This window comes from Ascidiella aspersa, chromosome 6 (genome assembly GCF_963924565.1).
Source record: "Ascidiella aspersa chromosome 6, kaAscAspe10.2, whole genome shotgun sequence".
Taxonomy (NCBI): Eukaryota; Metazoa; Chordata; class Ascidiacea; order Phlebobranchia; family Ascidiidae; genus Ascidiella; species Ascidiella aspersa.
Genome location: NC_139452.1, coordinates 15,081,258 through 15,094,715, shown reverse-complemented (window position 1 = coordinate 15,094,715; position 13,458 = coordinate 15,081,258). Strand labels below are relative to the sequence as shown.

Genomic DNA, 13,458 nt, shown 5'->3' with positions numbered 1-13,458 from the left:
TCATTAACGTTAAAAAAATTCGATTTACACGGTTTGAATTTTTCAGGTCATAATGGACTATTGTAAGTGCGTGAAGTTCTTCGTCTACAGTAGACGGAAAAATAAGTTGCGAAAATCAAAAATACATCTGCCCAAACGTATGTCATTTTTTTTACAAAATATTTGTACTGTTTATTTGTTCAAATTTGTAAAAGGTGTCTGGCACGCAGTACAACCGTAGGACGGAATGACGTATAGTACGAAAAATAAGTTAAGCTGTTGGTCAGTGAATGGATAGTGGCAGCACAGGAGGAAAGTAAGATAGTACAGCGCAAACGACATAAATTGACATGCTCAAGGGACTGTTGGTTAATAAAAAAATAAGTGGTTAAATATTGTACTTGTGAAAACTCGTGTCGAATTAACATCAAACCATGTGTTATTTAAATTTGGAAAAACTTGCCTTTTTGCTGACCCGGGCAATGCTAGTTTCGTTAACGTACGTTCCATTAAAATCGAAGCAACGACAAATTGTCTTAACCGTGCGTGAATTATAATAATTGGTTTCGAGAACAAGGACCAGAGTAACATAAAACAACAGTAATGCGACTTAATTAGTCCGAGTAATAATTAGATAGGCAAATGTAATATTATTGTAGATACATTACTGTTTGTAGTTGAGGCAACATACAAAACGTCATTTTTTAAATATATAACATATTATTCTATGTCCCAGCCTGAAAACCAGTTATTTCAAGGACTTTCTTCGAACGACTTCCAAATCTCGGCCGTCGATGCCCACTCGCCGTAACGTGCGCTTCACATGGGGCTTTCCCTCCTCAGTGAACCATTGTCGCATGTACATGATCTTCATGACGTCACGCAGCAGGTCACGCTCCCGCTTTCTGTAGTGCAATAAACGTACAGGTAACCCAATAAGAAGTCTTTCAAACTATTAATGTACTGCTATAGGCCTACACTACGGCCGCATTGCGGTCCGCCTGATGTTTACGTGCGGCCCATCACATACTCTCACTTTCAGTATTTGATGTATGCCTGATCTCATATGTGAGTTTTTTTAAATGTGTTATTGCGGACCGTTTTAGGGAAATTCATCAGTCCAGAGGAGTCGTACCATGACATGATACGACATGTAAACCCAATTTTTAGCGCTCTGAGAGATAAGGCCAATATTGACTTGCATATCTGCGCACGAGTTCACTCTGAAACTGAAAGAGCGTTTTTTTATAAGTTAAGTTGTATAATGACATCGCGATATGTCGCAATCTATGACCTGATCCCCTGGGTTTTGCGGCCCAGCGAAGTTTTTAAAGTGGCAATGCGGCCAATTCTGCTAAAAGGTTGGTCATCCCTAATCTAGCCTATTGTTATAAACACTCACAGTTGGACGAGAACCTCTCGGTTTTTCGTGTCCTGAAAAAGAAGGATCCTTAGTTCTGCATCCCTGACATCTGGCGAGTCGTTTAGTTCACCATTTGCCAACGCGTACTTTGCAGCACATCGAAGGCACTGGATCGAGTAGGCAAGACCTATATAGCAATAAAAATCTTCAGACAAACTTGCGTTCATATGCCCATTGTAATCCAAGGGCTTATTGTTTATTGTTTTCTCAGTTTGAACCACATATCACAAAACGGATGTGATTGCTTAGAGTTAGACTAAAACGCAGGATTGCACCAGCGATGTTGCTTATAAAAGAGGCACCTTAAAATAAATTACCGTAACTATTACCTAACAAGAACAGCAGGTATCAACTGATTGGATAATACTTCATATATTTTGCCAACAACATGTGATATTCATTTGGCACGGCAGAAATAGCTACTAATTGTTTTCTTACCGCTAAGTTTTTCCTTCATTGCATCTTCAGTATTTGTAGCGGCATCGATTCCAGTGAAAATTGTAGACTTTCCCTTGTCAACAATCACCTTGTTGGACTGCGATTGGTTTTCTTTCTCTAGTTCTCGTTGGCTGTCTGCCAGCTTTTGTTCACTTGTTGCAAATTGTTTTTCTAGTTTCTCCTTAACGAACGCAAACACCATTGTTCAAAGTTATTGTATTAAATTCCACCAAAAAAACGGATGGGTTGTGGTTGCGTAATCTTAAGAGAAGGACAAAAACCTAAGCTTGAAAAAGTTGTCATTTTTGCTATTTGTTGTATAGGTCCTGCCTACTCATCATTTTTGCTATTTGTTGTATAGGTCCTGCCTACTTATGTGGCAAGTATTGGCGTTGGAACTTAGAACTGCTAGGCTATTGCCATATTTTTGTAACGAACTGGGTTTTCAAATCTCAATATGCTGAAGCATCTGCATTTAGAAAGGTTTTGGAAGGTTTTTTAACAGGTTAATGAACTGCCGTTTTGTGTTTTAGATTTTTAAAATATAAATATATAGATTCTGGTTAATTAATTGTTAACGTTTCCAAGTCTAGAAATTATCTAGGTTGATATTTTTCTATGTTTGACTCTGCGAAGTGAAATTCCAGTTCATTAAGCACAGCAATTTACTTTATTAACCTGGGTAACTGCAACATCATTGCCATGACAAATTTAGGCGTGACATTTTTTCATAACTACCCTGTAATCAAAACGTTGTTATTTTGTTTCTGTAACAATACCGGTACACCAAAACATTACATCATTGCCATAACAGTATGATTAGTAATCAAACGCCTTTTTAAAAAAAACTATATGTATTTCATACAATTTCGATTTTGAAATCAGTTTCCATTGTGTTATTCTTTGTCTTGAGTTCTTCAACTTGTGTCAAGGCAGCCGCAAGTTTTGCGCACGTGTCACGCGCAGATCCCTCGTACATGGAAGCCATTTTGTCTCTCTCCAAGGTGACCTTGTTCAAATCGTTTTGCCACACTGAGAAAGCTGCCTTAGCTTCATGCTCCTTGAAAAACCATGACACGGAATGTTAAACAAAAATTAACATATAATGCAATAAGCTTAATTTAGATTATTTCTAATATAAGAAAAATTAAGGTATAATCTTTAACGAGACAACCGTATACTTTAGTTATTTTTTAAACCACTTCTAGATAATCTATTTGTAATTGTTACTGAAATCAGAAAACGCTGATTTAGAACGCAACGTCCTTGTATTAAGAATGTCCAGTTATATTTCGCTACACGAATGTGGACTAAAATTGATTTTGTAACAGATAGACCGCTATACTTAAAGTTACCTTCTCAGTCATGCATTCCTTGAGCGTCTTAAGCTCCTCTTCCAGAACGCGAATCTGGTCAGACTTTTTCTCAAGCATCCGCGTCGCCCCCTTTGTCTGCTCTTTGAGATCCTTGGACAGGGAATCGATTCGAATGTGCTGCTCTTTCTAAAAAGGTAACCCTATACATTAAACACAAGGTCCAAGATGGTTTATTTTCTAAATTAAAATATACAACTTTTAATGAGATATCATATTTTCGTTTTTCGGTTATACATTGTTGAAAATGTATATGAATGTATGTGTATATTTCCTGTATGTGTATATTTCCTTTACAAACCGTGAAGTCATTTTCCTTTCTTCGTAACTCTTGCAAGTTTGCCATCTCACTTGCACTGACCATTTGCGCCATCTGCTTCTTGCACGTTTTTACTGCTTCCTCTGATGCCTTAAGCCGTTCCTCTAGTATATCCTGCACCAATACTTAGTAAACCACGAGGCAACAATTGTGTGTCAACAGTAGGCCTACCATATTTTCATCGCCTCAAAACAGAACAAAGTAAAATTTAATTTTTATTTGGAAACGAAAATAAATTCGTATAAAAGAGGGCATATTGTATCTTTAGTGAAAAGCGAAACATTGCTGCTTTAACCTGAATTTTCTTTTCTTTATTACGCTCTTGCTTGAGGACATCCATTTCAGCGCAAAGGTCTTTCTGCCGAGCGGTGATCAGCATCTTTTCTAGTTCTTCAATTCGTTCCTGCTTTAAGTCCTAGAGTAAAAGTAAGATTTGGGTAAATATACCAAGTGTTGTGTATGAATGGCAATATTTAACGATTTGTCAAATTTTATTTTAGGTATCACTAGGCCTACTGAATTTGTCGGTATTTTTAAAAAAGTAATAAACAGCACTTAAGCTAAACAAAGTATTTGATTTTTTTTTTAAATAATATTTTTGTACTAAATAACCTTGTTGTTACTCCTTCCTACATTGCCTTGAAGCATTATCTTTATTTTAAAAACACTGTTAGGCCAAAATGTATTAGACTAAGAACCGTATTACATATATCGTACAAATGAAATGTAAAGCTATTATTTCCCACCCGATCTCGTTTCGAGAACACAATGAGCCGGTCGTAGTTGGCCTTGATTTGCTCTTCCCGCTCTAGACATCTGGAGCAGCATCTCAACTCTTTACTTGACGACGACGAAGATTCGAGCTTGGAGGGAGAACCTTTTACCATTAATGACGCTTCTAAGGTGGAGTTACTTTGTCTGCTGTTAATGACGTCAAACGATGCGGGAACTAACGATGCGGCAAACGCATCTTTACGATCCGCAAACCCATCTACGTCTTTATGAATACCAGGATGCTTAACCCGATGTGAATTGTGTGGATTTCCGTCAGTTGGCGGCGTAGGAGTTCGATTATTTACGTCATTTAAGTCGCGGCAAGAGTTTGCAGCCGGCGACTCCCCCTTAGACTCCAAACTCAAACGTTTGTCACCAAGCGGAACGACGTCTTTCTTTGATGGGTGACGTCCGTTTTCAGGCGTCCCAATGCGAGGAAGAGTAAGTACGTTGGGGCATGGCACTAATTCCGTTCCAGAACTGTCGATTTGCCAGTATTGGCCTGCTGCCGCCTCTTTGCTGTCTCCATTAGACGAACGAGAATTTAAAGAGTCGGCTGGCTTAGACTTGTGGCGTTTCTTCGACTTTTTATTGCTTTCTATTTCAGCACTTTTGCCCTTTGAACTTCTCTGGAGATTGCCCTTTCTCACGCGACCGGAACTTGGCGTATCGTTTGCTGCACCAGTGTTGTGATTTGCCGACGTTGAAGCCGCGAAGTCGTCGCCGCCTGCACCGCACACCAGCGACGGTCTCATGTTGATCGGGGGCAAAGTTGAAGAGGCTGTTTTATGGGATTTCTCTGTGATGTTTGCTGACGTTCCATCGCCTGCTTCGCCGTTCGATTCGACTGACATCTGATTCTCAACAAGCAACGAATAACGTTTGTTTGGTAAGAATATAATTGCAATGTTCGTACGAACCATACATTCTGCTTTAAACGCATTTAACTATAGGTTTTATTGCGTGACGGTCTGACGGTGTACAATGGCGGTTAAAGCAACAGTTTATGTATTTTTACACATACGTTACGGTTTTAAAATAATCAAATTATTATCAACCGTAAATGGATAATTAAACTGTGAACTGTGCTTGAGTGGTAATGTGCGTTTTGCATTAACTTGCCACTGAAACTGGAGTTTGTAGGTAACTTTTAGTTATCATTTATATATGCAATTAAACCACTGTTATCCCAAATTACCTTCCTTGTTCAAACTTGACATCACACTGTACAACGAGAAACCGCCATTGGATACTTATTCCACTTGACTTTAAGTGTTGTTCTCGTAATTTTGCATGCCAGTATATGTTGCCAATCATTATCAAGATACGATTTATGAGTTGTATCTTTTAAATCAACAACATAGCCGATCATATGATTTATACAGAAAAACAAACAACAACGAAATGACGTGGCCGATCTAAGTGATTCATTGGACAAACTAAAAAACAAATGCGCACTAACCTCCGCCACTGCCAGATGTTCCTCTTCGATTTGACGCTCCGAAACGTGGGGCAATGGAAGGTTTTTTACCATCATGGCGGAGGTGGCGAACTGAAGACAGACCAGTGTCTCATGTGCAGAGTTTGGACACGAAGAGGCGGTCACTAGCAGCCTAGTTGCGCAGTCGCCGCCAAGCGAGTCTTTCAACAATCGCGTTAACTTTGAATCCCTGAATCGATTAGATATAGATTTTAAATTCAAATTTGCGTACCATGCAATTCGAGCTTTATAGTGGGCGTTAACCATGTAATAAGGCATATTTTAAATTAAAGATCTTTAAAAGAGTTTATGTTTCCGCTGTTACTAAACGGTAACTTGTTCTCCATTTTAAAGTAAACAATCTACACCCTAGCAATTTTAATATTATACATATTTTTGTCAATATACCTGTAATTTATTTGGTGCTGATTGTCACGGTCGGACAACGACTGTATAACTTTGCTGAAAGCTTGGAGGGATTTGTTCGCCTTGGCCGTCGCGTTATTTCCAGACGACTCGTGCGTTGAGTGCTTTGTTGACTAAAACATCAACTTTCGTAAGTACTTAAAACTTGTTGTACATCGGCCGCTTTTTTATTTTAGTTTGGGCCGTAGCACTTCTATATTTTTATATCATTAAAAAGTTAGCTACTATTGATACTTGTTTTGTTGAAACGGTGACCTTGATACACATGTTTTTAAGTTGTGACTATGTTTTTATTTGATATTCAATATATGAATGGACCAAACAGTGCTACTAACAGTCGCGTTGTTAGCTTTATAACATTGCACTGGGTTATCCGTTTTATAATTACAAGATGTATCCATCATGTTAGAAGTTATTATAACCAGTATTTGGTGTAAGCATCCAATACAGTGATGTAACTACAAGATATCCAATAATATCAGCTTAAGTTATTTGGACTTTATACTAAACAAGCTAAACGAACAATTCAGTTTCTAAAAGTTACCCACCCTACCGACTCCAACAAGATCGACAAAGACCAGTTTTCCCTCCGTTGTCCGAACAGTTTGAGAAGTTCCTGAATCGCCGCCTTCTTGGTTGGTTATCAACTCTTCCTCTTTGCAATAGTACAGTGTAAAGATTGTGTGACTTCTGGCTGCATCGCGAACTGTACAGACACGTGTTTGGCATTTAGATGATACATTGTGTTTCTTTTTGCAAAATTGTTAACAGTAAAAATATTTGGCACTTTACAAGACATATATCAAGTAGTAAAATAATGGTGATTTACGAGAAATTTAGAATCAATTAAAAGAAATGGTTACATAAGATTTTCAAAAAATCGATTACCTTTGTAAATATTAAGGCAAAGCATTAATCAGCAAATTATGTTAAAACCAAGAACGATTCTCATAAATCCTGTTTGCTTATCGTCCGGCTTTTCGCCGGCGTATTTGCTTAATATCTCACATGAAACTGATAATGCTGGTGGTAGGCTACTAACGTCTGTTCGGATTTCTTCGCAGTTGTTTTGCGACGTCATCGATATTTTCCACTGTCATCATCGTGACACCATCTAACGTCGACGAGTCGTAGTTATCCCGGAAACGAATGTTATCGGTGGCTGAGGAATTCTGCAAATTTCATTAATTTTTACTAAAATTCACCAACGTTAATAAGATGTGATTTGAGGTTGCTTCTATATTTCTCATGGGTGTCAAATTTGATCGTTTGTTGACTCATTTTTTTTAATTTTTTACTAGGGTGTTAACTTAAGCGAAGGTTACTTGGGAAGGTTACTCGGGAACATTTTAAAATGCACGCCACACAATAGTTTTATTTTACTATTATAATGCAAACCAGTTTTGATACTCACCAGAATGTCGTAGAACTTCTCGTTGTAGAGTTGAAGAAAGGACATAGAGAGTTTTACACCTTCTGAGGGCTTATCTTTTTGTAAATTATGAACAGTTAAAATAAATTCTTCAATTCTGAATAGCATAATACAATTCAATAATATAGGTATGAAAAAACATTTGAAATTTACGATAATGATTGAAAGTGCTGTTGTATAACAAACTGGTGTATAACAAACTGGTATTATCAGGAATAAAAGTCCTACTTCAGGGAATCAGGTTACAAAAACGGTCGATATTCGTTGTTGATGATAAATCCAAGTGGAAAACACTATTTAAATTGTACAGTATTTTCAACTAATTACTGCAAATAAAAATCCTCCACGGAAAACTATGGAAATTACCTTCAAAAATAAAAACTAATAAATTACCTGAATGGAAGTTGTACACGTTGTACGCATACTGTACAAGGAGTATCGCTATCGAAACAAAACGAAGAACAACACAAAAGCTAAAAAGCAAAAAGGATACGGGAAAGCAACGATTCCGCTGCGCGCTGAATGATCCCTTTGTGCTTGCCGCTGCTCGCCTTGCCAAAGAGAGCGTGGCTCTTGCCTGTGCCAGGAGAGCCGTACGTAACGACACAGGTGTGGTGACCCTAAGCAGGAGCAAAGCGTTTTTATCCAAAACCACGGCAAACATCGAGGGCGCGAGCCGGTTGGCAACAGTCAACACCGCTTTACATTGAGTTGCGCAAGGTAACAAAGGTTTATCTTTTGTTAGAAATGAGTTTATGTTAAATAGTTGTGTTTAATTGACTCCTTGGACTTTTGTGATGGAAACTAGTCAATCTTTAGACATTTTTTGATGTTATAGTTTTTTTGTCTGTAACATTTAATAAAATATACGTAAACTAAATAAGTAATAATAATTCCCAATTTATTTCAAGTTTTAAGATTAGTAGAATTATAATAGCAGTATTTAGTTACTTCAAGACCACGGGTCAAGCCATCAACCAGTCGATTAATAGTTCAATTTATATTGTTTCTTAATTTCCATTGGTAAAGTAGCATTTATAGTTATAGGCATTGAAATAAAAGGACAAACTGTAAAGTAAAGCTACAGCTGGATAGTCAAACAACCACTGTTAAAAAGAAAACAAATGACGAAACAAAGGCGGCGCTTCAAACCGTCAACATCATTTCAACAAGCGGATGAGTTGTGACGTCATAAACGTCTTTCTGCGTCGACGCCTCGTCGAGCACTCGATCGAAGTGAAAAGAGTGCTTGTTGCCGTTCTGTACGAGTAGGAAACAACTTAATGTATGTTCACTTCTATTGGTTTCAAGTTGGTTAGCTCGCCCTTGGGTGCACATCAGGACATTGTGGTTTATGTGCGAAAACAACTGCTTTCCAAATTAACTTGGCTGTGTGAAAGTTGAAATTAAATATTCACATAAGCATAAAGTTTATCTAAGGAGACTTGCATGAATTGCCATTCCAGTTACAATTCCTCCAAATAGAAATTAAAATATACCGTAGGCCTAGTAAAAAAGTGAATTATCAATATAAAATAAAAAAGCTTCAAAATTATTTCAAGATCTCACACAATTCATTAATTATTTAATACCTGGGATTGTTTTAAAATTTGAGACTGTAGTCAGTTAATCAAAATAAAAATTGCCTCGAAGCATATGATGGGACAAAGTAAAAATTTCAAACGGCTAGCAGCTGATCTAAAATTAGATTTAAATTTGTTGATCAATTACATTTTCTTTCTTTGCGCTTGGTCTTGTGCAAAGTACGATTGTTCTTCCTTCTTTCACTGTAGTACTTCGTAAACGGTTCGATGGAGCTCCACCTTATGTTAGAATATTAAGATGTAACATATGGCGATTTATGTTGAAAACTCTGAGAGGAAATATATCCTATCTTTGCTCCCCATTCCCCAATTTTTCGTACTTCTAATCCAAATAAACCACTTTTACATCCCGGTTCAGTTCTTTCGAATTTTACAGTTTCGGCAAAATTGGCAATTTTATATAGCCAGTATAATCATTTGTAATATATATTTATGATAGTTTAGTTAATATATAGCAGTTATTTTAGTGACATTTACGTTGTTGTGTTATCTCTGTGGTGTAGATCGGCGCTTGAAAACGCGTAAAACGCCACTGTTGGCGAATGTGACTTAGGGGTGCCACCCATATTGTACAGCGGTATAATTGCCAATATATAGTTAACAATAAAATATTTTATTTATTTTATTATCTTTGTTTCCAAAATTCTTGTAATAAATGGTGTTCGATTACATTAGTGTAACAGTATCAGAAAAAAGCCTACCGATGTCTGATGTAACAGTTTCAGAAAAGAAAGCAATTACCAATGTCCTGTTCATCCAGGGGCCGTATTCTTACGTGGACTTGAAACCCAGCTTTTGAATCTGCCAAGTCTACATTGTTTGGCCATTCGATGGAAGGTTGTCCTGCCTTTGACTCTTCACTAACCACACTGGAAGATGTGCTCGGGACTTCCAAGGAAGAGATTGAACTTTTAACGGAAGACTGTCGCGGAGAAGTTTTCCCGGCGCTCGTATCGCTCCTAGAGGAAATAAAAGAAGACGATAGTGGCGACGTAGGCGGCAAAATCGATTCCCCGCTTTCTTCTGAAGAAGAACAAGATTTAGAATCGATGTTCCTGTGCCGCCTACCAACTAATAAGGCGTCACCCGTATAGCGTTCGATTGGCCAATGGATGAGATTATCGGATGATGTGGCAATTAAGTCTGCCTTCTGTGCGTAGATCACCCTGTCGCGCGTCAGTGGATAGCGGGGAAGTATTGGCCCCAGCGAATACTGGCGAGCCGTTGTGGCGCAAGCTGTGGAAGGATGCTGGACAGTTGATTGGCGTGATACCTCGTCATCCCTGTTTGCCGACAAACCAGTTCTTCCCCGCGCGCGTAACCGCGGATGAGCAGTAGTAGGTGGCCAGTGAAGGCGGATATTGTCCGATTCCGACTGAGCCGCCGGTGTAAGCCGACGGTCGGAGTGGCGAAACGACGCTGAAAGGTCTAAGCTTTTTAATTTAAGTCCGTCTGGAAAATAATTTCGAGCTCCTCTGATAAGCGGCGTAACGGGAATAGCGGAGCGCACAGCTGCACCACGGTTCATGTCATCGCAACTATCAAACGTTCCTCTTCTATTCATTCGTTCCTGCCCATCCATTAACGTCTGTGCCGACAACTTTTAAAATCTCTCCAATTATTCAATTTATATCTCTTCAATATTTCAAATTATTCAACACAGTTAAAAATGTGTTCACGGGAGTTTCAATCACAATAAACTTAAAATCATAGAGTGATTCAAATTATACGCTATAAAGCTAATTTTTTTTTACAAATGCATCACCTTCCTTTTGACTGTTACCTAAAAGTTTACACAAAATCCTTCATACCATGAAGCTTTTTTTTCTAATTTAGGTACATTTCGCAATCTCTCCGATTATAGCAAATTTGACTAAATCTGTATTTTTTTAACTCGGCACAGTCTTCTGGCAGGATAGAGCATCGGATAACGAATGACCACCACCAGTCAGCAAAGGCCCTATTAGGCGTATGTTAGACGAGTGGGCGCTTCGCCCAACAATACGAGAAAACAAGACCCGGGGAAAGTTGGGCGAAAAAAATCGATTGGATAAAGTCGTCGAGTGTTTGTCCAGATGCCCGGATGGGACGCTCTAACCAAGAATGATCATTATTTTCAAGTAGTAGACCTAAGTATTCAGGGCGTCGCTTTAACGTAAACCATCTTTTCTGGTGTTGGCAACCACCTTTCACGTTTTGTGTTACTTCATAATGGATGGGCAAATTGTTTAGTTGTAGCATTATCTATACAAACTTGCGTTATTTTTAACAGTATTGATTCCTGCGGTAAGAACCTTATAATAATATTGCTTTGTTTTGTCTATTCATTTTATTATTTTTGTCTGCATTAGTATCATATCAGAATAAAAATACTCACATTTACGACCACTTGACAACCAGTGTAATCTGTTTTTTTATTATTATTGATTCAGCCTTCAGTCTGAATTTCATTAGACTTACCGTATGTCAGGCTATAAACTTAAATTAATAAACATTTACACTCACAATATATATATTGTTTAAAAAGTTTTAAACTAGCTATAGTTAAAAAAACACAGTTACTTACTGAACTTTGACAGACTTGGTTTTATTCTTCAAAGGTGAAAAACGAGGCATTTTTTTACAGCTGCAGTCCAGTACAACTATAAATTACAACTTCAACTTGCTGTTGACCTCTTTAGAAACGTAATCGGCAAAAATATAAGTATTCTGCTAAGAAAAGTACATTAGGCTAAAGATTTACTCAAAATAAGTAATTACCAAAATCGGACTGTCAAAAATGATAATAGTTATAGGGAATACTATTGACAAAGGCAGAACATTATTGCGATATATTAGACTTAAAAACAATTTAATTAGACTTACAAACATCAGTAATTTGTAATGTAAAATTGCATTAAAAACCATCCTAATATTTTAGTATAAATATTTGATAAATAAATGCTTGCTTAAAACGCATGCTAAACTGTTTAATACATTTACGATGAAAATGATTTGCCTCCCCCTTTGACTCTTAGCTATCCACTGGTAGGTAAGCGCTAACAACAAGCCTATATTGGACCATGGCAAAAAGAGAGAAACGATGTTTGAGGTTTCGGGTTTGGTAAAATTTCTACTATACGCGGGCCACACACTATTTTCCGAGTAGCAATCACGAATCCTCAATGAAACGCCTTTCTATTTATAAAGCCGAGCGTGCCCGTAGACGTTTATGTTGTCATTCACAAATCAGTCTATTGCCACGGTTTTCCTATCCAAACAAGAGCCAAGTGTCAGTCGATAAGCTGAACAGCATGCGGCATGTCTTAAATCAACACGGACAATTGTCGTTCAAAGGACTGGTTCTCAATAGGTCGTCTGGCCTATTTGCCTGGTTTCAGTTGTGATAGGTAGCAATATTTCAGGATAATAATCTCGATTTTCTGACCCTTGGACCAAAGCTATTGGGCCATGAGGGCTTCGCTGAAAAACGTCCTGGTTTAAATCCCGCTCGCCTGCTTTAATACCAATGCAAACAGAGGCCTACTTGGCCATTCATAATGTCAGGAGTGTTTGGCCACGACAATAGACGAACTCGCTCTTTACCTATTGGCTGTACCTGCCAAAGCACGTCCGATTTGAATGACAGCGATTATGGTATGATCTTGAACCACATATTGAAAGCGCGCAATATTGGACTACCGGAGTCGACCTAAATCGATTTTATTACACTTGAAAGGGTAGTTATGGCCCTAATGAAATGCTTTAGGGCTAACTTTATGTAACTGACAATAACTTAGTGACCTAACAAGTTGCTAGGATTGACGAATTGCTGTCATTTCTGATAAGCAGACTCACTTACCATTTAGCCAAATGGTTGACTATTTAAGATACCTCTATTTACTCCGCTACAGCATTATATCCACCTTAAAATAATTTCATTGAATATAGGCCCCCATCAGGCAGAAATAATTAGGCCTTAAACGTTTCAAAAATAATAATGTTAACAAGTGAAATATCTACAAGATTTAATGAGGTTAAATCTGTAGATTTACTTCTATAAAACGATCTTCCATAAATTCAGATTCGTACGACCATCTTCATTAAACATTTAAGTATAACTTATAAATGAACCGTAATTATCTTCAGCACAAAGGCTGTAATTATTTAAGACTTTTTACGAAAACTTAGCAATGTTTTTCTTTGCTTGTAGGCGGAACAGTTTCTAACG

General features: G+C 37.8%; 1 protein-coding gene across 1 annotated transcript; it reads right to left on the bottom strand.

The window, feature by feature from the left end:
• Nucleotides 1-248: 248 nt before the first annotated feature.
• LOC146140389 (uncharacterized) lies at nucleotides 249-11,947 on the bottom strand. Its single transcript, XM_083392613.1, has 18 exons — nucleotides 11,815-11,947; nucleotides 9,990-10,207; nucleotides 9,376-9,467; nucleotides 8,797-8,904; nucleotides 8,138-8,264; nucleotides 7,627-7,700; nucleotides 7,255-7,384; nucleotides 6,761-6,918; nucleotides 6,195-6,325; nucleotides 5,769-5,976; nucleotides 4,279-5,160; nucleotides 3,828-3,947; nucleotides 3,515-3,646; nucleotides 3,196-3,342; nucleotides 2,706-2,900; nucleotides 1,841-2,021; nucleotides 1,382-1,529; nucleotides 249-884 (listed from the first exon to the last, which is right to left on the bottom strand). Exons 1-18 carry the CDS (start codon nucleotides 11,862-11,864, stop codon nucleotides 728-730), a joined length of 3,258 nt encoding a protein of 1,085 aa, XP_083248739.1. The 5' UTR covers nucleotides 11,865-11,947; the 3' UTR covers nucleotides 249-727.
• Between the last annotated feature and the right edge of the window lie 1,511 nt (nucleotides 11,948-13,458).

Bases quoted from the DNA above. Each gene is read 5' to 3' on its own strand.
- LOC146140389 (XM_083392613.1), bottom strand. From the start codon at position 11,864: ATGCCTCGTTTTTCACCTTTGAAGAATAAAACCAAGTCTGTCAAAGTT. The intron at 7,385-7,626 runs GTGAGTATCAAA...TGAAATTTGCAG, and splicing joins AGAAGTTCTACGACATTCTG to AATTCCTCAGCCACCGATAA. The intron at 5,977-6,194 runs GTATATTGACAA...TAATCGATTCAG, and splicing joins CAGCACCAAATAAATTACAG to GGATTCAAAGTTAACGCGAT.